Genomic DNA, 20,159 nt, shown 5'->3' on the forward strand with positions numbered 1-20,159 from the left:
TTTCTGCCTTCTTTACTGCAGCTACTGTTTACTTCAAGTGAGCATGACACCTAGATGGTCAGATTCAGGTTTCTTCCTGGTCATCTTTTTATTTATTCTTTACAGGGAATTTATATGAAGTTGTGTCAAGCAAGTGCTGTCCCACACTTTCTGGTGCCACACACACACACACACACAACCCTAACCACTTTTTAGGTAAAATATCTCTCAGAGTATTTGTACAACAAAATCAACAATAAAATCATACATACATATTAAAATTCACCAAGAAATTAATAACCTCAAAATCCAAAACAAAACACCAAAATGAAACCAATGAAGTGTTGTTGCGTACAATAAACTGAGATTCAGGGTGGAAGTTTTAGTAGCCATCAAAGATTATCTAGTTTTGAGTCTTACAAAAACCTTGCAGAGAAGGTTACTACTATTACGATCTTCATGTTGCAGATTTGGAACTGAGACTGAAGATATTAATTTGGCTAAGTCCCACATAATGGTTTCATGTAAGAGATGAGATTTTGACTGGGAAAGTGCAGGTTTCAGCCTCCTAGCCACTACACTTTAGTAGAAATCTCCACATGTTTCTTACCTTTTCCACAGCAAAATCACTGCGTCAGCCTTGCCCAGCCAAACACTCACTGAGAAATCACAATAGGCTTTTTAATATGTTACACTGAACACAGGTACAATCTGTCTTTACACACGGACAAAGATTTGTGTGCAGGAGTGTACACTTGTTGGTTTGTACAGCTCAAGTATTGTGTATAAAGGATTGTACAGTGAGCTATAATCTCAGCTTCAGTTTATTTTCTGTAAAAGAGGAACAAAAGTGGCTGACCTGATGGGGCTGACTGGAGGATAAACAAAATGAAGAAAACATGTTCTCAGTACATTTTTTAAAAAGCTATGTAGAACTATTAACAAGAATGGAATGCTATGGAAAATGTTTGCCCTTGACAGATGTACTTCATGTTCTTCCTAGCCTCTTAGTGGTGTACTAAGCACACCCAACATCCCATCTCTAGTCAGATTGATGAACCAATGCAGGAAAGTGGTGTATTGGGAAGATTAAGTGGCCAAATAGGATACAGCTTCTTCCCCCCACCCCAAAATCAGTTGCTGGGGTAGTCAAGAGAACCTGCAGAACAGCATATAAGGGGAGGAACGGCAGAGGGGATTGTTCCACCTGTCAAGTTGCAATGCTTGCTCTGACAGCACTTCACCATAGCATGATGTCGAATTCTACCAAGTGTATTCAATATTAATTGACTATGGTCACTGGCATTTTTGTACCTATTACAGCTGTCTAACTCATATCCCTTCCTAGGATCAAACACCTGCCAACAAACAACTCTATGAGGATGTGGATATTCCCAAAGCCTTAAGGAATCAATTTAGACTCCATGGATCACCACTGAACTTTTTGAATTCTCAACCCACTCATCACCCTGTTTTCATTCTCCAAACACCCCCCCCCCATTTTGCAGTGCTTCTGAACATGATAATGCCTTTTGTGTTTTACCAAATGCTAGTAATGTTGGAGCAAGGGGGAAAGATACCCATCTGCACCAACACATGATGCCCAGTGCTGAAATTATGCTTTGAACATAGCATGGAGCTGACTTTCTAACCTACTCCCTCCCCCCCACCTTAAGAGTTTGCTCCCCTCTCTCTTGCTATTTATAGAGTGCAATCAAACATTTTTTTCTACTTCTTCATTATTAGGCTAATGAGGCCTAGGTCTCTTAACTTCTTCCTATGATTACTCCAGCTGGTTATATATACAATCTCATGTATACTGGATTATATTTATAACAATCGCAAGACTCCACAGAAAATCCGAAGGCAGCCCTGTTTAGGGAAGTTTTTAATATTTAATGCTGTATTGTTTTTAACACTCGATTGGAAGCCGCCCAGAGTGGCTGGGGAAACTCAGCCAGATGGGCGGGGTATAAATAATAAATTATTATTATTATTATAAAATCTCTAAGTTCAGACTTACTGCTAATATGTGGGTTTTTTACTGAACGGCATGAGGATGAAGTTGGGTGTTTTAAATGATGCTTGTGCTCAGTGGCCTCTTAAGTTAAGCCACAAGTAGTTTATGTAGAGCAGAAACTGAATTTAGTTCCAAGTAGAGGTGCTAAAGATGGAAATTTAAACTATCATTATGTGCCAAAAAACATTCAAAATGGAAACTTCTCTTTAATTGAGGGAATTCTTAGTTCACAGAAAATATTGATCAGCTTTCCTTGCTCACGGATGTGCAAGTTGGTCCTGTTGTGTTTGGGATTTTTTAAGCTATGCAAACAGCAGCTGCAATATCTAGTCAAATACACATTTGGTCCTGCAATTTACAACAACATCAGAATTTCTTTGGTCCATGAGAGATATGAATATGTCCCCCTCTATCTTGTTTTAACTATATTGGAAGATGCTTATTATAGATTAATAAATCACCACCTCTGAAATCTTTCTTCCTACGAAAGATTTAGTAACAAATTAACCCTCTGCCAGAACGTCTTACTGTCAAGGTAAAATATGGCCTGAAGCAACAATGGATGAGATTTCTACACTGCCTATTGATGAATAAACTTTGAAACATGCAGTCTCCATCTGGAGACTCAGATATAATATGAGTTTTGAGTTCTAGGGAAACATATTATTTTAATTAAAACATGATTGGGTCCATGAATAAGATGTGTTTATAGTCATCTGCAATACATCATACCTGGCTCTTTTTAAAACAGAAACAAACTCAGGTGTTTTGATTTTTTTTAAAACTATCTTTTCCATTTTCCCAGAGCTTGGGGATTTTTTTCAATTTTGCTTGTATCTTATTTAATATTTATGCCACAGCCAGATCAAGACTATGCATGGATTGAAAATTTCCCTGGGTACGAATCTTCAAACCTTGAGAAAACTATTTCCATGTAGCATGCACATTCCCCCACCCATCTATGTATTACAACACACTGGCTCTCTACTGAATTATGCCATGTTCCAAATTCACCTAGTTGCTTAAGTAATTCAACAAGCACAAGCTATATTATGTCCAAATTTTAATTAATAAAATTTCTTCATAAATCACTTACTGGGAATGTGGGTTCATTTTCCTTGTGTGTGCTTTCACTCTTTATTTTTTCCTTTGATTTAATTCAGTTATGTTTAACACATCTTTCTTGATTACCATTGTTAGCATGCTGTAGGGCAGATTTTGACTACAGTTTAAGAATGTAATAATGTCACTGCACATTTACCTTCAAACTTAGTTCTCCATTAGTAATCCCAGTACCTGGAGTGATCTAAGTTTGTAAAGCTGATACTAACGGTGCCATGTCATATGTGAGAAAAACACTGTGTGGGTCACAAGGCATTATCCACACAAATGGGACTCTAAATTCTTGTATCACCTGCATTTTAAAATGACAATCCCCATGCGGCGCAAGATGAACCATGGCCCAAGTTTGAGAGGACACTAAGCAACCCTGCATAACCTCAAAGATGTCTATTATCTTTGTACTGGGGATGTATCACATGTTAAATGTTGATTCACAGAGGTGGAGAGAGAATATGCTTGCTGCCCTCAAGCACAAACATACCCCAGTTAACCCAAACAGAAGCTCTGAGAAGCTGCATGTTGTGGAAGTCCCATAGCATTCCTAACCTGATGAAGACGGATTGATGCTTTCACAAACAAGTATTTGAAGCTTAAGCTGAGGTGTTTAAGCATCTCTTAAACTCTGCCTTCTTCCTAGGAGGAGACTGAAATCTGCATCATCAGCCCCAGCCCTCCAGAAACACACTGGGTGTGCTGACATTTCAGGCGCTCTGTTTGCTGGACAGCTCCCTTACCAGCTGCTGCAAAGCCACAGAGACATGGAGCAAACCTCTCCTATTTTTGGTCTGTGAGCCATTTGTGTGCATGTGTGTTTTAAAGGAAACCTTGTTGGGATCTAGATCAGCAGCACAGTGGGGCCTTCAGGGCAAATAAGGGAGCAGAAGTCCAGGGCCCCAGAATAAGCAGGAAGGGACCCAAACACAGCAGGGCTGCGTTATCACATTTTGAAATAATACACATTATCATCTAAAGGTAATTTGGGGGGTGGGTGGAGGGAGTGTCAAAAATTAGCTAACTGCACCATTTCAGGGAGATGCCTTTTAACCTGCCCAGCTGCTTTTCTGAAGTTCATCCTCCTCCTGTCTCTGCCATCAATGGTGTTAACTTTTTGATGAAAAGGAAATGCTAAGATCATTTTTACTTGTGACTTAATAGATATTCCCCACCTCAGCTCTGATCAACCCAGTTCCAGATGTGACCCAGTCCAGAAAAATCACATCAGCTGCAACTTTCAGATCAGCTTGCATTAAGGTTGGAGATCTTAAGAGTACAATTCTGTAGGTTTGCTTGGAAGTAAGCCGCACTGTGTTTGATGGTTCTTACTCCTGGTCTAGCTTAAGTACACCTTTATCAGGTAGGTGTAAGTGCCACTATAACCAGTGAAACTCATTTCCTAATGATTTCCATCTGGGCATTCTGAATGGGAATTAAGTTTCGCTGAAACCAGAGGTGCCAGGGTATGATACTCAAACCTTTCACTCCAGAAGCAGCGCCACTGGCTTACATCAAAACAAAGACTTCTGTTTGTGAATTGCACCCTAAGCCCATCTAAGGGCACATGCACGGATTTAAGGGGCTCGTGGATTTTCCTTAGAAATGTGACGAGACAAGGGAGATAACTTTGGACATTTTACTGTGTTGAGGCAAGCAAGGCTCAACCAGTTCTAACTATATTATGGCTTACGGTCCACAAAAGTCCTACAGAGTTTTGGAAAAGGAGAAAAAAGCAGCTGCAGCAATAAACAAGAGGGTGAGCAAGGGAAAGAGGAAGGGCAAAGTTAAACTGCTTTCCTTTGGTGCTGAGCTTCAGCAGGCAGGAAACAATACTTTACTGAACGAAGGACGGGGGCTTGCTAGAGTTTCTTTCTGAGCACGAATAAAAGGGCCCCTTCACAATGCTGTCCGGACCAAAACTGTTAACCTGCCCTGGTTGGAAAGTGCAACGAAGGGTGAGCCTGGAAGGTGGGGTGACACTGAGGATACTCTGGGGCTCCCAGGCAAAAAGGATGGCCACAGACAAGGCCATGGTATAAGATGGTCTGCGGCTGCCCTGAGGAACAGAAGCATCAGGGAGAGAGCTGGTTCTCTGGGGTGCCTTAAGGAAACCCGAGGGCAGTTTTATAACCTAAAACACAGCTCCTGGCAGCAGTTAACCGCTGATGGAGAGAGGGAACACATTTCTACCGAACTAAGGGCCGCTTCACGGATTACTTTTAAGTGCACCTAGAAAGCATAACATGTGAAAGCAACAAAGGGGAGCTGTGATTGCCTACAGTTCAGTGCTGAGTGCACACACTCCATGCCCACGGCCAACTTTAGTGCAAGAATTCACTTGGGCTCGGAATCGGATCTCACCTCTCTGCGGCATCGTGGATCACTTGCCTTGTACAGGTGATGACGGTAGATTAGGGATGTGCGTGCGCCACGCATGCAATACAGAAATCCGGGAGGAGAACCTTCCCTCTCCACCCTGTTTGCTCGCGTCATTCAGGCAATCTGTCGCCCACCAATGCAAGCGCCCACCCAAGCCTGTGGGAACGAGCCGGCACGTGGCTGCCGCGAACCTCCAACTCGCCACTTCTACCAGGATCCGTCCCTTCTTCGCTTATAGGGTGAATGCAATCGCATTCAACCCCCTGGAACTCGGTAGGAGTTAGTTACTCCTGAGCAAACGCGTTGAGGGGGCAGCCTTTTTTCCCGAGACGCAGCGCAATAATGTTTTAACGATCGCATTTCGGACTGTAAAAAACCCACATCGTAAACGCGTAACAGCACCACCTGAGTAAGTCCATAAAAGCTCGCGGCTCTGCAGTCAGCACGCCGAGCTGTTTCCCAACCTGCCAAGATCGGGCGGTGGGAAAAGATAAAGGCTTCCATAATCACCGATTTTGATGCTCTTCCGGCGTTTACTGACCGGATCATAGAATTGTAGAGGCTCATCTAGTCGAACCCGCTTCAAGGCAGGAATCTGTAGCTGTCCCAAACAGGGATCAAACCCGCAACATTGGCGTTATCAGCACCATGCTCTAACCCAGGCATCCCCAAACTCGGCCCTCCAGATGTTTTAAGACTACAATTCCCATCATCCCTGACCACTGGTCCTGTTAGCTAGGGGTGATGGGAGTTGTAGTCCCAAAACATCTGGAGGGCCGAGTTTGGGGGTGCCTGCTTTAACCAACTGAGTTCGGAAGATTGCTTGACACACACACACAGGTTGAGCACTTTCTAGGCGACGATAAATACAGTGGTACCTCGGGTTACATACGCTTCAGGTTACAGACTCTGCTAACCCAGAAATAGTGCTTCAGGTTAAGAACAGTTTCAGGTTAAGAACAGACCTCCGGTACGAATTAAGTACTTAACCCGAGGTACCACTGTATTGCTTTCCTACTTCTGCCAAAGGCAGCCTAGCTGAGGATATCCCGGGGGCCCATAGCCCTCTCTCCAGTCTGGTTCCATGGCGTTTATGGACGCCCCCCGCAGCCCAAGGAAGAAACCCTCCTGCCTTTCTCAGCCTGTTGATTTCAGCCAGGCGTGCACTGTTGCTGCGTGTGAACAGAGCTCAGGAGGAAGGTCTGGTTCTGCACGTGCGATGCAACCACCCTCGAAGGGAGGTTGCGATCCGCGCTCAGCTGCAGAAAAGCCCCAGCGGCTCTGGTTTCCGAGTAAACGCGCGCAAGTAAACCGAGTAAATCGTTCGGCCATGCAATTGTTTCTGACGGCCAACTGCTGTTATATATTTGTTTCCATTGCAAACCGCCTTGGACTCCAAAAGCAGCCCAAAATGAGAGGAAATAAAAACGCAGAGAGCTTAGAGCTTGGACCTTCTAGCCAAGGCTTATGAGGCGCGCGGCGCCCAAGTAGGTTGCGAGCGAAAAGACAGAGGAATCCCAAACGTGCTTACTCAAAAGTAAGTCTCCCTAGACTCTCATATAATGGGGATCGGGTGTTTCGTGTCAGAGAGAAGGAGGAGTATTATTAAGCTTCTGTCCTGGGTACATGCTCTCTGGTTCTGCTGCCAGTCCCCATAAATGCCTGTCATCAGACTGCAGATTTCAAAGCGCGGGTGGGTGGGCAGAGGAAGGCGGAATGCTTACGTTTGCACTCGGCGTGAGTGCAAACCCTCCGCGGCTGGAGATAAAAGCAGTTCCCATTCAGCCGATGCTCTTCGGGGAAGACTTTCAGAGAATTTCCCCTTCCAAAAAACAGCAAGAGCAGCCGCCCGATTCGCGACGCTGCCCAATTAAAAGCCGAAGGGCTTGGAGTCGAGCCAGCGGAGCCAACGGGGTAAAGTTGGCTTACATCAAAGCGCAAAGGACATAATTGGACTGTGGATCAGGCAGGAGCACACAAAAAAGAAAAGAGCGATCCAGACGCGACAGCAGTAGCCCGGCTGGATCAGAGAAAGGACCCATCTGGGTCCAGCGTCCTGCAACCCACAAACAACACGTGAGGGCAAGAGACCTCTCCCGCGCGCGACACTGCTCCTGACACTGGAGGCTTCATTTAGCCACGATGGGCTACGGCTAGGAGCTGTGGATAGACCTACCCTGCACCAAGGAGCCCTCAAGGCCAGGGGCCATTTCGCCCCATCTAACGGCAGCGACCTCTTCGTGGTTGGACACCATCCTCCTCATTTTGCCCCACCTTGGATGTCGCTGGTGCCCCATGCTGCTAGCAGCCCGTCAGGCGTCCGCGTCCAAGGAAGGCGCAAGCTCGGTTCGAGGGGAAAGCTGAACCTCCAGTGGCAGGTGCGATGGGAGGGCGCTAGGACCCGGCGGGATCCTCTCGGGGCCGAGAGGGGCGGGGCGGGGCCGAGAGGCCGGCAGCCGGAGCTGGGCGAGAGCGGCCACGAGTTGCCGAGGTGGGCTCGCGCCGAGCGGAGCGGAGCTGCGGCGGGCGGCGTATATATAGCCGAGGCTGGCGCTGCGCTCGCTCACTGAGGCGCCGGCTGCGTCTGCCGGGAGGACCCTCGCTCTCCTGGCCTGGGAGAGAGAGAGAGAGAGAGACGGACCCGGGGAACATTTCCCAACACAGGGGTCGCCTCGCCGCCTACTTTCCTTCCGTCCGCCGCCTGGAAAAAGTTGTTGGGCGAGGCGCGGAGAAGAAGAGAAGAGGCTTCTGGCCGCCCGTGGCGCCGTTTCCCGCCCTCCGAGAAGCCCGCGTGTGGGTTCCTACTCCCGCCGCCGCCGCCGCTCCCAACTTCTCCGTCCGCCGGCTTCGCTGCTGCCGTCGCGAAAGTGGGAAGATGCTGCCTCGCCTCGACCAGGGCATGGACTGCCGCCGCCGCCACCACCGCCACCCGAGATGGCCTCGCTTGGAAGCCCGCACGTGCTGAGGCGGCGGCGGCTTGGCGCCGGCAGGAAGGTAGGCGGACGGGCGAGCGCGTGATGGCGGCGGCGCGAGACCCTGTCCGCCCGGGCGCGGGAGGCGTCCCCATTGGGTGAGCCCCGCGCGCATGCCCTCCCCCGCACATCCGCCCAGACTCCCGTCTCACATTTGGCGCGCGGGCTTCTCTGGAGATGTAGCGTGCTGTGAGGGCGCTGCCCTCTTCCTCCACCTCCTCCTCCTCCTCCTCCTCCTCCTCCTCTCGGCAGCCCCGTCGGTCCAGAGCCTCTGTGTGGAGGCATGGAGCAGCCCAGACCCTGCCCAGCCTCCGTGGATGTGTTCCACACCAATGACTCCTTCCACCATGCCAGGAACTGCAGTGGCGGCGGCGGTGCAGAAGAAAGCGCCGCCTACCAAGATGGCACCCCGCTCTCCTGGAAGGTGGTGCTGACCATCATCTTGGCCCTCATCACCTTGGCCACCATGCTGTCCAACGCTTTTGTCATCGCCACCGTCTACCAGAGCCGCAAGCTTCACACGCCGGCCAACTATCTCATCGCTTCTTTGGCTGTCACGGACCTCCTGGTGTCCATCCTTGTCATGCCCATCAGCACCATGTACACTGTGACTGGGAAATGGACCCTGGGCCAGATCGTCTGTGACATCTGGCTCTCTTCGGATATTACTTGTTGCACTGCTTCCATTCTCCATCTGTGTGTGATCGCCCTGGACAGGTACTGGGCCATTACCGATGCGGTGGAGTACTCTACTAAAAGGACTCCCAAGAGGGCGGCTGTCATGATTGCCCTGGTGTGGGTCTTCTCCATCTCCATCTCGATGCCCCCTTTGTTCTGGCGCCAGTCGAAAGCTGAAGAAGAGGTGGCCGATTGCGTGGTGAACACAGATCACATCTTGTACACCGTCTACTCCACGGTGGGGGCCTTCTACTTCCCCACCTTGCTTCTGATCATCCTCTATGGAAGGATCTACGTGGAAGCCAGGTCTCGGATTTTGAAACAGACACCAAAGAACACAGGCAAAAGGTTAACCCGAGCCCACCTAATAACAGATTCCCCGGGCTCAACGTCATCAGTCACGTCCATAAACTGCAAGGCTTCGGAGGCTTCTAGTGAAACGGGGTCTCCTGTGTACATGAACCAAGTCAAAGTGAAGGTGTCTGATGCACTGCTGGAAAAAAAGAAGCTGACTGCCGCCAGAGAGCGGAAAGCTACCAAGACTTTAGGGGTTATTCTAGGAGCCTTCATTGTGTGCTGGCTGCCCTTCTTCATCATCACCTTGGTGTTGCCTATTTGTAAAGATGCTTGCTGGTTTCACATGGCCATCTTTGACTTCTTCACATGGTTGGGATATCTTAACTCCTTAATCAACCCCATCATCTACACCATGTCCAATGAAGACTTCAAACAGGCATTTCATAAATTGGTACGGTTTCGGTGCACAAGCTGAGTATTGAATGCTGTTAAGTTTAATTCTCCAGGGCAGGAGGGCTTGAATGCATTTTGTATGTCTGGTTCTGCAGGTAGGTAGATCATTATTACCATGTTACTTCGTCTCTGGAAAAATGGTACTTTGGATGGCAGAGTTTGGTGCAGAGGAGAACCATGCAAGCCTAGTGTAGCTTCCCTTTCAGAGTGAAAGTAGCTTCTCTCTGAGCCTTGGTTTAAAAATGCTGCTGCATCTTATTATACTCCCATTAACAATTGCTGAAGGAAAGTAGTTTTGGCCTTAAAAAAATGATTGTTTCTCCTGGATTATGCCTTGTAGACCCACTGTGGTAGAAATTGGATTGCTTTGGGACAACTTCTTTGGAGACGCCTCCATCCAGCGTGACTGCACTTGAACTAAAAGTTTGTCATCCAGTCTCCTCTGCTAGGAGACCTTTGCCTCTCAGCCATCTGTGTTTGAAAGCCTTTCGCCAATGTTTCACTCCTCTTTTTCCCTGCTAGCTTGCTAATTTTAAAGACTATGCAGAGTGGACTGCAAATGAATTGCGCATGCTGCTCAAAACCTTACTTGTCCTACAGAGCCAAGACCTTGAAAGAATAGGCATTGACAGTCTGGCGAGAACTGTCCCTGACTTGTTGATAGTAAATGGGTTTGAGGAACACTGGGGAAGCAAATCAAGTATAGGAGGAGACAGGGGGATCAAATGAGAACTCAGTGTGAGAAAAGCAACTCATTCTTGTTTGTGTCTTTTCTGTTTAACAACTTGTCAGATTGTAACCCACAAATCAAACAGTGAGTGTGAGTGTGTGTTTTCACATGCATGTCTGCCTGCACAGTTGAGTGCCAAAGCTTGCAAGCTGCTTCCATTTTTCATTTTAGTGCTATATGTTCCTGACATTTTGCATATTTGAATAAGTGACTCACACACAAATCTCTTGATAATATGTGCGTTAACACATACAGGCCATTTAAACCTAAATCTGCTTTTGCTCACCAACCCAGTTTTGCTGGTGTTTTAATCCTTGCATTGATGCTGATTATGAAGCCATCATAGCTAAAATGACACATTAAATCAACCATCTTAGTTATTTTCTGAAAAGGACTTTGGCCCACCAAATAAATGCACGGCAACTTTCCCTTGCACTGATTTCACATGCATATTCCTCCCATTTCAGCTCTCCAGGTTACCAGTACATTAGGTCCATTAAGTAGGGTACTGTCTTCCCCCTCTAAAAAGAATAATACTTGGAACACGCTCTAGTAAGAAATCTTATGTACATTTTTCTTTTTCTTCATCATTTCACTCCGTTCCCTCCTCTGTGACCCTTTCATAAAAAACTCTGATAAGCAGGTAGAAATTAATTTAACTACAGCAACTTCTTATTATTAACACTGTCTGCAGTAAGACTCTATCTTCAGCTTCAGTATTTGGAGAACTGTAAAGTTCCCCAATTGTCTGCCTAATATCTGGGTGCAAAAAGGTCAGGTTTTATATAGTATTCCCTGCTTTGAATAAGCATTGTGCTTAGAAAATCCAGTTACATCTTCCTGTATTATATAATACATGCAAGAAAGTCTTCTGGTTTTACATGTCCCCACTTTTAAAAATAGTAAAACATGTTTTAATAAGAACTTCACCAGGTGGGAGGGTCCTGATCCCAAACCCCTTCAGAATAAAGCTTTTTCCTTCTCCTCCCCAGTAGGCTTTTGTTCAGATGTCAAATGAAGAATGGCAGTAACTGTCTTTTGCAGATATATTTGTGCATCCAGAAATGTTCATTCTTAGAACTTCCAAAATGTAAATTGTTAGCTTTCAGTAAGGGTAAAGCAAGAGGATAAATATAAAGATGTATGTAGCCTAAAGGAGGCTTGCTATACATGGAAAATCTGTACTTTACAGACTTGTACTCTGTCTGTAATACAGAGTCTACAGATACACATGCTAGTGCTATTTCTTATGAAAGAAATGTTCTTATGAAATATCTTATGAAAAGACCTGTTCTGTGCACCTCTTTTCCTGTTTATCTGTAGAATCAAGTTGCTATTACAAAGACACAACAGTTCTGTTGTCTAAAGTCCTTGATGCTCAGAAATACCAGCACATGTGTGTGTAAGTTACTAAGTTCAGTCTAAATTCGGTTCAATGACTTTGGAAGAGAAGCTGTTCCAATATTTGCTAATATTGGGTGCAAAAAGAGAAGTTTAGGCTATGAACCTTATGGTTTTTCACAAAAAGTCTTCAGAAGTTGCTGATTTTTTTTTACCATTATGGGGAGAGTAGCCAGAAAAGCAAGGAAGTGTGTGTTCCTTATACAGGGTGAGTCCTTTAAAAAGAGGCCCCATGGATACAGAGTACACATGTTCCATGGGGCCTCTTTTAAAAGACTCACCCTGTATATATCACAAAAAATAGCTGAATGCTACCCACCTTTTAAGCCTGCCAATCAAATATAAAACTATTGCATGAATCACCAATACAGCACCTGTGGGTGCCCGCAGGGGCCTTTCCTTGTGCCCTCAGGTTTCTGTTTCCTCTGCCCCACCCCCGGCTGAAATTGGACTTGAGAGAAACATCTTTTGGAGAAGAAGTATAGCTCAGTGGTAGAGCATCTTGCTTTGCATGCAAAAAGTCCTTAGGCATCTCCAGGCAGGGCCAGAAGTAACCCCTGCCTGAAACCCTGCATATAGATGGACCAGTGGCAGCTTCCTGTGTTCCTATAGTAGCCAATATAAAGCTTTTCTCAAGCTCTACTGCACCATGTGTAGCAGGGGGATATTTCTCCAGGTGTGACCCTAGCATGCCAAAAATGTCCCCTATGTCACAATTAGGCTGGAAAGAAAATTATTATATTGACTAAAAGAGAAGGCTTCTCACAAGCCTAATTAGAATGGAAGAGGGGTTATTTTGAGGGGTGGGTTGTAGCTGCAGAGGAAAGGATACCAAATTCCCCAACAGTTGCCCCCTCATTACAATTAGGCTTGGAAAATGCCTTCTATTGGCTTCAATAGAACACTTTCCCCAGGTATAAATGTCGGGTATGGACCATCTTCATGGATAGTGCAGCTCAGGAAGGAAGTTTAACTCTCTGGGAAGATATCCTGCCCCCAAGCTCTAGCCTAAAAAGAATTGCTAGCAGTGGGAAAGTGAGTGTATGTCTCTCTGTGTGTGATTGTCATCAATGTGGTTGCAGTGTGTGCATGGTTGTGGAGCATACCAAGTTGCAGTGCATTCATGGTGGCAGCAACACTTCCTCTATTTTTCAAATAAGCTCACGGGTTTGAAAAAATATGGTGACTCTTCCTGTGATGGAAGGACCAGCCTGGTGTGGAACTTGGATATAGGGAGAAAACTCTCTTTTCCATTTATCTCTTGATCTACATGTGTCTTCTCACAAAGTTCAGATATTTGGGTCTTGTTTCTTTTTTTTTAATCATGTTTGGAGTTATTTTCCCACTAGTCCCCCTTTTTCTTAATTTGAAACAGTTGCTATTCTCATTCTGAAGGACCAGAAATGCACTTAAATGAACCATACGCTTAGTGGTATAAGTTCTTCAAGTTTGTAGTTTGTGAAAAGAAGAGGGGCGTTCAAGAATATGTAGCAAATGCAGATATAATAGCAGAGAGATTTAGAATTTAGCCAACGTACTTCACACACGTGACTGGAACTGAAGCAGGGAATTCAATGGACTTTTCTATCCATTAATGACTGGTATTGTTTGCACTACTGTTTCCTCGATAAGTGAAGCACCTTGTGTTCCTGCCTCTGACAACACAGGAGGAGAAACGTGAAAGTGCCGTCTTCTCCCCTCCCCCAGTCCTCTTAACCAATTGGGAATAAACGTAGCCATTTGATGCTGTGACTATATAGCTTTTTCATATCTGTATCATTACCTCATCAAACACTGAGAACTCTAGAACCATCTGAGAAGCTGACTGCTTGGTCTTCTGATTCTATACAACGCTGAAGGAGGTCCCACCCCCCACCACAACACCTGCAAAATAAATGCTTAATACGAAATCTGAATAAACTGATGTTACTGAAATTTGATCCTACTTCATTATATATTTTTACTCATTATTTTTATAATAATAGATAAGTAATCTTTACATAAGCCCAGCAGGCAAAATAAAATAAAATAAAATAAACAGACTATGTTCCATTTGCTTTGATAGGATTGCATTGTGAGTGTTCATCCTAAATGTAACTGAAATTCAAACAATAAAAAAAAAGCTTTACTGTGTTCCTCAAGAGTATAGAAGTTGTGTTACTGATGATGCGGGTATTTTATCAGATCACTTGACTGTGACATATTGTCTAGGTAAGGCTTATTTGATGATGAGTCACTAGGAAAAAAACGATTAATCATGACTGACGTTGCCAGCTATGATCAGCAACCAAGTTGTTGAGAAAAAACAGTAAGAATCTTGTGGCACCTTAAAAATGAGCAAATCTTATTATAGCCTAAGACTCTATAGCCTAGAGTCCACTCAGACTCTAGTCCACAAAAGATTATGCTAGAATAAATTTGTTAGTCTTTAAGGCACCACAAGACTCTTCATTTTTGTAGCAAAGCAACAAATGAGCATTGCTACTCCTCTGCAAGTTGCTGATATCTTCTTTGCTTTTAAAGGGAGAGATGAGTCTTTAGGCACCCTGCTTTAAAGCTATAATTCCAATATTTGTTTGAGATGCAGTTACATAACACTAGGACTAGATACTTATGCATATTTTATTACTAAGAATAAAAGGATCTTCTATATAACAAGTATGCTGAGAACTTGCATTCCACTTGGCTTAAAATACTTGCTATGGGGCTATTAACAATTACGATAATAATTTTCTTCTCCCTTCAAGCTCTGCACTTTTTAAAAACAAGTTTTGCTTAAACGTGGAAATAATTTAAACAGTATTGATTTGTTTACTTCACTTGCCAGCCAAATGAAGAACTTAGCCCTCATTTCTTATGCATTCTGGTACTAGAGGTTTCCCCCCTCCCTCTCTCTTCAAATCATGGAGTGTGTTTATTCCCCCCTCCCCCATTTCTATACTGCTGAATCACAAAAGATGGGAGGCCTGTTGATGACGTGACTGCTCTCATCTGAAGAGATAGCCAGAGTCTTTGAGAATCCTTTATCTTTAAAGATCAGTTCTCACAGTTTTCCTGTTCAGAGGAAACTGATTGGGCTTAAGACTCAATGAAGTACATGGGACTTAGGGTAAACAGAAGTAAGGGCTTGTCCACATGTCCACTTGTTCTGTGCCTTAAAAAAATGGGTCTGAGAGGTTTTTTCATTTTCCACCATGCTTTCTAGGCATGGGTCTGAGAGGTTTTCCGTTTGTGCCTCCACTTTCACCTAGAACATCTGCCCTTTCCTGCTGGATCGGGACAAGCAGCAATCTGCAGAAAACCCTGTTGACATTGTGATTTAGCAGTAAACAGCGGGTTTTCCCAGGGGAAAGTGGCGGGACAAGAAGTATGCACAAGCCCTAACTTTCGACCCAGTGATTTCAAAGTATGACTAAGGGCGTTTTCATGAGTTCCAAATACAGTAGAGCTATATGAAGATAACTTGTATGCACACAGGTACTTCAGCTTGCGATCTGGTAACGTGCAAAATGCATTTTTGCCCAGTTGTGTACTCAGCGTACATACAACATGTACGCATAGAGATTCTGTTCACCAAGGAACCATTGGGGTAAGAAGGTGAGCAAGTGAATGGACTTTATTCCTCGGCGCATTGATCATGTGTCTGAAAGAGACTTAAGTTTCTCTAGATTGGGCCCTGCAAGTTGAAATTGCTGGAATAATTGCATAAAAAGCCTGAACACGGCAAAGATGACTAGAAATGCTAAGGATCCAGAGTAGTTAAAACACACCTGTGTACTTTTTGCAAGGAAACACAAATATTTAAACACAAGATCTGCCATAGTTAGCCTTGTGATAAGAGAAGTGGCTTTGTAAGAACTGCTATGGCTTGTATCCCCCAGTTCATGGAAATTCTCTGTGGTCCAACATGGGGAAAGATGTGATTTTTATAAATTCTCCCTTCCTCTTGCAGCTACCACATCACCTACTGTGTGGTTCCAAAGCCCCTTCTCCCAGTGCTGTGGGGTTGATTTGGGGACTGCAGAGGAAAGACAGAATTAGTATCACCTCCTCGCTCCTTCAAAGAGCCTTCTGTGGGTGGTGAGACCCAACTGTGTGTAACCAGAGAACCTTAATGCCTTTCCCATAGCCCTTGACGAGTGCAACCTGGCTATAAAGGTGTTCTGCTTGTCCAAAGAAGCTGAATGTTCACATTTTGAATGCTTCTCTATACCATTCCTATGAAGCAGTCTCTGCAAACCTAGAAGTCAGAATAAAATATTCATTCAGAGCTAAAATATGGAAAGCCAATTAATAAAGAATGCAAGTTCAAAGTTCCCTTTTTAGTTATTGGAGCCTTACAGAATTGTGTTAGGCTTTTTGATCATTTGATCTAAAATATGCATTTTTCAGCTTTGTTTCTCCCTCCCCTAAAATATTTTCCTTAAGGCAATGACATGTTTTAGAGTTGGTACGTTGAAAATGTGTTGTTCTGTTTTCAGACTTTTTGTCAGTGCCGGATCAAGTTCTGTGTTAGTTGAAAAAACAAGTAAGGTCATAATTTAAATGGGTATCTGGTTCTTGTTCACAGTCCAGCTCTTTTCTATTTCTGGGAGGAACATAAAATGATGAATATGGAAACATTAAATATATTCTGTTTACAGTTAGGGAGGGGAAAGAAATCTAGCAGTTTTCAGGAAAGCCATAAAATGATGTGTCTTGTCTCAGTTTTTGCAGTTCTCTGTTTTGCTGTGCCACCCTGTTTCCAAAACTGAATGATGACGACTAGGGTAGTCAGGATGACCACACAGCAGGAGGAACCGATGGGGCTGTTGTGTAGTCACACAAAGGATTGTTGTAGCTTTACTGCTCACACTTGGAAGAAATGTGAGGTCAGGCTACTTAAATGTTTCCCCCCCCCCCATGTGGGTCATTTAATGGAAATGCCTAATCCCTTGTTCTCCTCCTTTGTAAGCAAGTGCTTCTCAGCAAAGAGCTTTGCCAATTGTTTGCAGCAGTGGTGGCCTAAGGGTGCCTCTAGATCAGTGTTTCCCAACCTTTTTTGGGCAAAGGCACACTTGTTTCATGAAAAAAAATCTCGAGGCACACCACCATTACAGCCCCGTGACGTCAGCGCGCAGCGTCACGCCGGGAGGGACATGAAATGCTAGCAAATTACATAATCACCTCCTTGAGGGCTGGCTCATCTTCTCCGAAGGCAGAACCCCATTAATTAACAGCACAGACTCACACCATAGCCAAGACGAGGGGGGAAAACCTCAGTCATGCACAGTCATGCACATGTGGGGGCTAAATGAGGACGAAGACCGGGCAGAGAGCAGGGTTCAAATCACCCCACCTGGCCAGGACAATCCCTGGGTGCTCCCTTGGGCCACTCGCCTGACCCACCTCGCAGGGCTGTTGTTGCGAGGATAACACGGGGAGAACCACGCGCGCCCCCAGGAGCTCCTTGGAGGAGAAAGCGGGCGATGAATGCAATGCACGAAATATATGAGAGGCGACCAGGTTTTGCAGGTGAGGGGCCCCCGCCAGCCTCCGCTTCCAACACCCGGCGCAACGACGCCGAAGTTTCCCCCCGGGCTCGGCTCGGGGAGCAGCGCTGCTCCCCCCCGGCTCCCCTTCGCCCTCCCGGCTCTCTCTGCCACCCACTGGGGACCCCCCTCACCTGCCAAGTCCGGAGCGCCGGTGGAAGTTGCATGCATGCATGCAGGACGCCGCGTTGCCATTGCATTGCACTGCACTCCATGCAACGCCTGAACGCATGCATTGCCTTGCACGCCCGCCAAGGGGTCTCCCCGCGGCCCGATGCGGCCCCTCCGGCGCGGATGCAGCATTGCAAAAATAAAAAACCCCCGACGCAGCCCTACCTGGGGGGCAGCCTCCGCCGCTCCGCCTCCGCGGGGATCCCCGGGCTCCATCCTGCCGCCCGATCTCCGGGGGGCGCAGGCAGGCTGCGCGGAAGAGCCCCTGCCCGCCCGGCCGCCGCCGCTGCGCTCATTCCATGGCCGGGAGAAGAGCGCTTCAAACAAAACGCCCGGCCCGCCAGGCCATGCTGGGAAACGTAGTTCGCGCACCCCGCGCGGGCGCAGAGCCCAAGGGCGAGGGGACTACGGATCCCGGCAGCCCCCGCGCCGGGGACGGAGGGGGAGAGGCCGGGTACAGGGATGGAGGGACGGGTGGGCGAGCGAGTGAGTGAGTGGCAGCCGCCAAGCCTTGGCCGAGAGCCAGGAAGGGCCTCCCCGGACGAGGAGGAGGAGGAGGGAGGCGCAGAGCGGGAGGGAGGGAGGGAACCCCAGGGGTCATCTAGTGACGGCGCCCCAATCGAAAATTTGGCTTAAAAAAAAAAATCTTTCAATTTTTTAATTTTTCCCGCGGCACACCAGGCAACATCTCGCGGCACACTAGTGTGCCGCGGAACAGTGGTTGGGAAACACTGCTCTAGATGCTCAGTATTTGGCAAGAGGGCTTCAAGTACATTCTAGAGCTTTAAAGGTAAAGGGACCCCTGACAATTAAGTCCAGTCGCGAACAACTCTGGGGTTGTGGCACTCATCTTGCTTTAAAGGCCGAAGGAGCCGGCGTTTGTCTGCTTCTGCACACAGTTTTTCTGGGTCATGTGGCCAACATGACTAAGCCGCTTCTGGAGAAACCAGAACAGCACATGGAAATGCCATTTACCTTCCCGCCGGAGCGGTACCTATTTATCTACTTTCACTGTGTGCTTTTGAACTGCTAGGTTGGCAGGAGCAGGGACCGAACAACAGGAGCTCACCCCATCGCAGGGATTCGAACCACTGACCTTTCAATCGGCAAGCCCAAGTGGCACAATGGTTTAATCCACAGAGCCACCCTCATCCCTCACTAGAGCTTCAGGTTTGCATATTTAAAGTGGATTAAAGTACTACGTTGCTCTAGGGCAACAAATCATATTTTTTTAAAAAGAACTACAAAGTTTTCTAAGTTTGCAAAGTGTGTTAAAGAGTGTGGGTTGAACAAGTGACTAAACTCCCTGCAAGCAAACCAGGATGAATTATCATTGTCATATAACTAGCCCATAAACAAACTAGATGCTCAATAAAGATTGGATGTAGTCTAACCATCATGTAGGCTTTCTGCAAGGAAATCTGGTCAAATGTGAAATAAGCAGGGCATTAAGGGCATTCCTAAGACATTTTGCTGCCTCAGGTTGAAGGGCAAATGTCACTCTTCCTAAGGTGCATAGTACCTAAGACTAGCTAAGTTATTTTGGCCCCTGAGACAAGAATCCTACAAGTACTTCTTCCTGGGAGTGAAAATACAAGAATAATAAATAAGCAATTCTTGACACCCAAAATAAGCTGCTTGAAGCCGCTGACTCACTCTGCCTAATGGTAGGGCCAACCCTGTTTTGTGGGCTAGCTTGTCCAAGAACTTGTGAGACAACCATGTTCAGTTTAGACAATACCATTATACTTACCATCCGTAGAATTTTGGCAGGTGTAGCTTTTTGTTATTATTGTTTAAGTATTACAAAATGACAAATAGCCCCTGCTGAAATGTCTTCATACAAAACTGCAGTGCACTGTTGCATTGGGACACCCCAGCAGTGTCACAACTATATGAAATACTGCATGCACTACTTTTGGGGGCAGTAATAGCATTTGGGAATGCTGCAGAATGTTGTGTCCATCCAAATCCCATACCCAGCACTATAAATCGATTCCTGGATCCTCAGCTCTGAGTCTATATTGCTTTCCTGGTGTACCTTCTGTTGAATTAGGGCATGCTTCTGCCTTACGTAAGCATTTTTTAAAACTCACTATTCAGAGTTGCAAACAGATCCATAATAGCTTTTGGTGTTGGAAGCAAAAAGGAAAATAAGGATATTCATGAGATGAGATAGTAGAACATACATCATTATTTGCAACAGAGAGTACTAGGATAGGACAACATTCCCCTCTGAATTCTGAGCCAGATGTTTGGAAGAATTGTTGATTGCAGTAAATATATTCCAATATTTTTGCACACACACAAAAAGCAATCACTGCTTGAGGGGAACGTTTTTGAAAAAGATAACAGGGACCTTAGCAAATGGTGGTAATTAGATGTTAAGAAGTGTCATAGAGACAAAGTATAAAGCAGGGTGGTGTCATGAA

At 45.8% G+C, this 20,159-nt stretch overlaps 1 protein-coding gene and 1 long non-coding RNA gene across 2 annotated transcripts in view; one reads left to right on the forward strand and one right to left on the reverse strand.

The window, feature by feature from the left end:
• LOC144327290 (uncharacterized) overlaps positions 1–8,609 on the reverse strand; it is a 48,913-nt gene extending 40,304 nt beyond the window's left edge. The window contains exon 1 of the long non-coding RNA XR_013392307.1: positions 7,671–8,609. This is a non-coding gene — a long non-coding RNA (uncharacterized LOC144327290). The remainder of the gene's footprint in view (positions 1–7,670) is intronic.
• On the forward strand, positions 8,608–14,158 carry HTR1B (5-hydroxytryptamine receptor 1B). The gene has a single exon (XM_028722818.2). It carries the CDS (start codon positions 8,750–8,752, stop codon positions 9,914–9,916), a length of 1,167 nt encoding a protein of 388 aa, XP_028578651.1. The 5' UTR covers positions 8,608–8,749; the 3' UTR covers positions 9,917–14,158.
• The last annotated feature ends 6,001 nt before the right edge of the window (positions 14,159–20,159 follow it).

The sequence above is a fragment of the Podarcis muralis genome, chromosome 3 (genome assembly GCF_964188315.1).
Source record: "Podarcis muralis chromosome 3, rPodMur119.hap1.1, whole genome shotgun sequence".
Classification (NCBI taxonomy): domain Eukaryota; kingdom Metazoa; phylum Chordata; class Lepidosauria; order Squamata; family Lacertidae; genus Podarcis; species Podarcis muralis.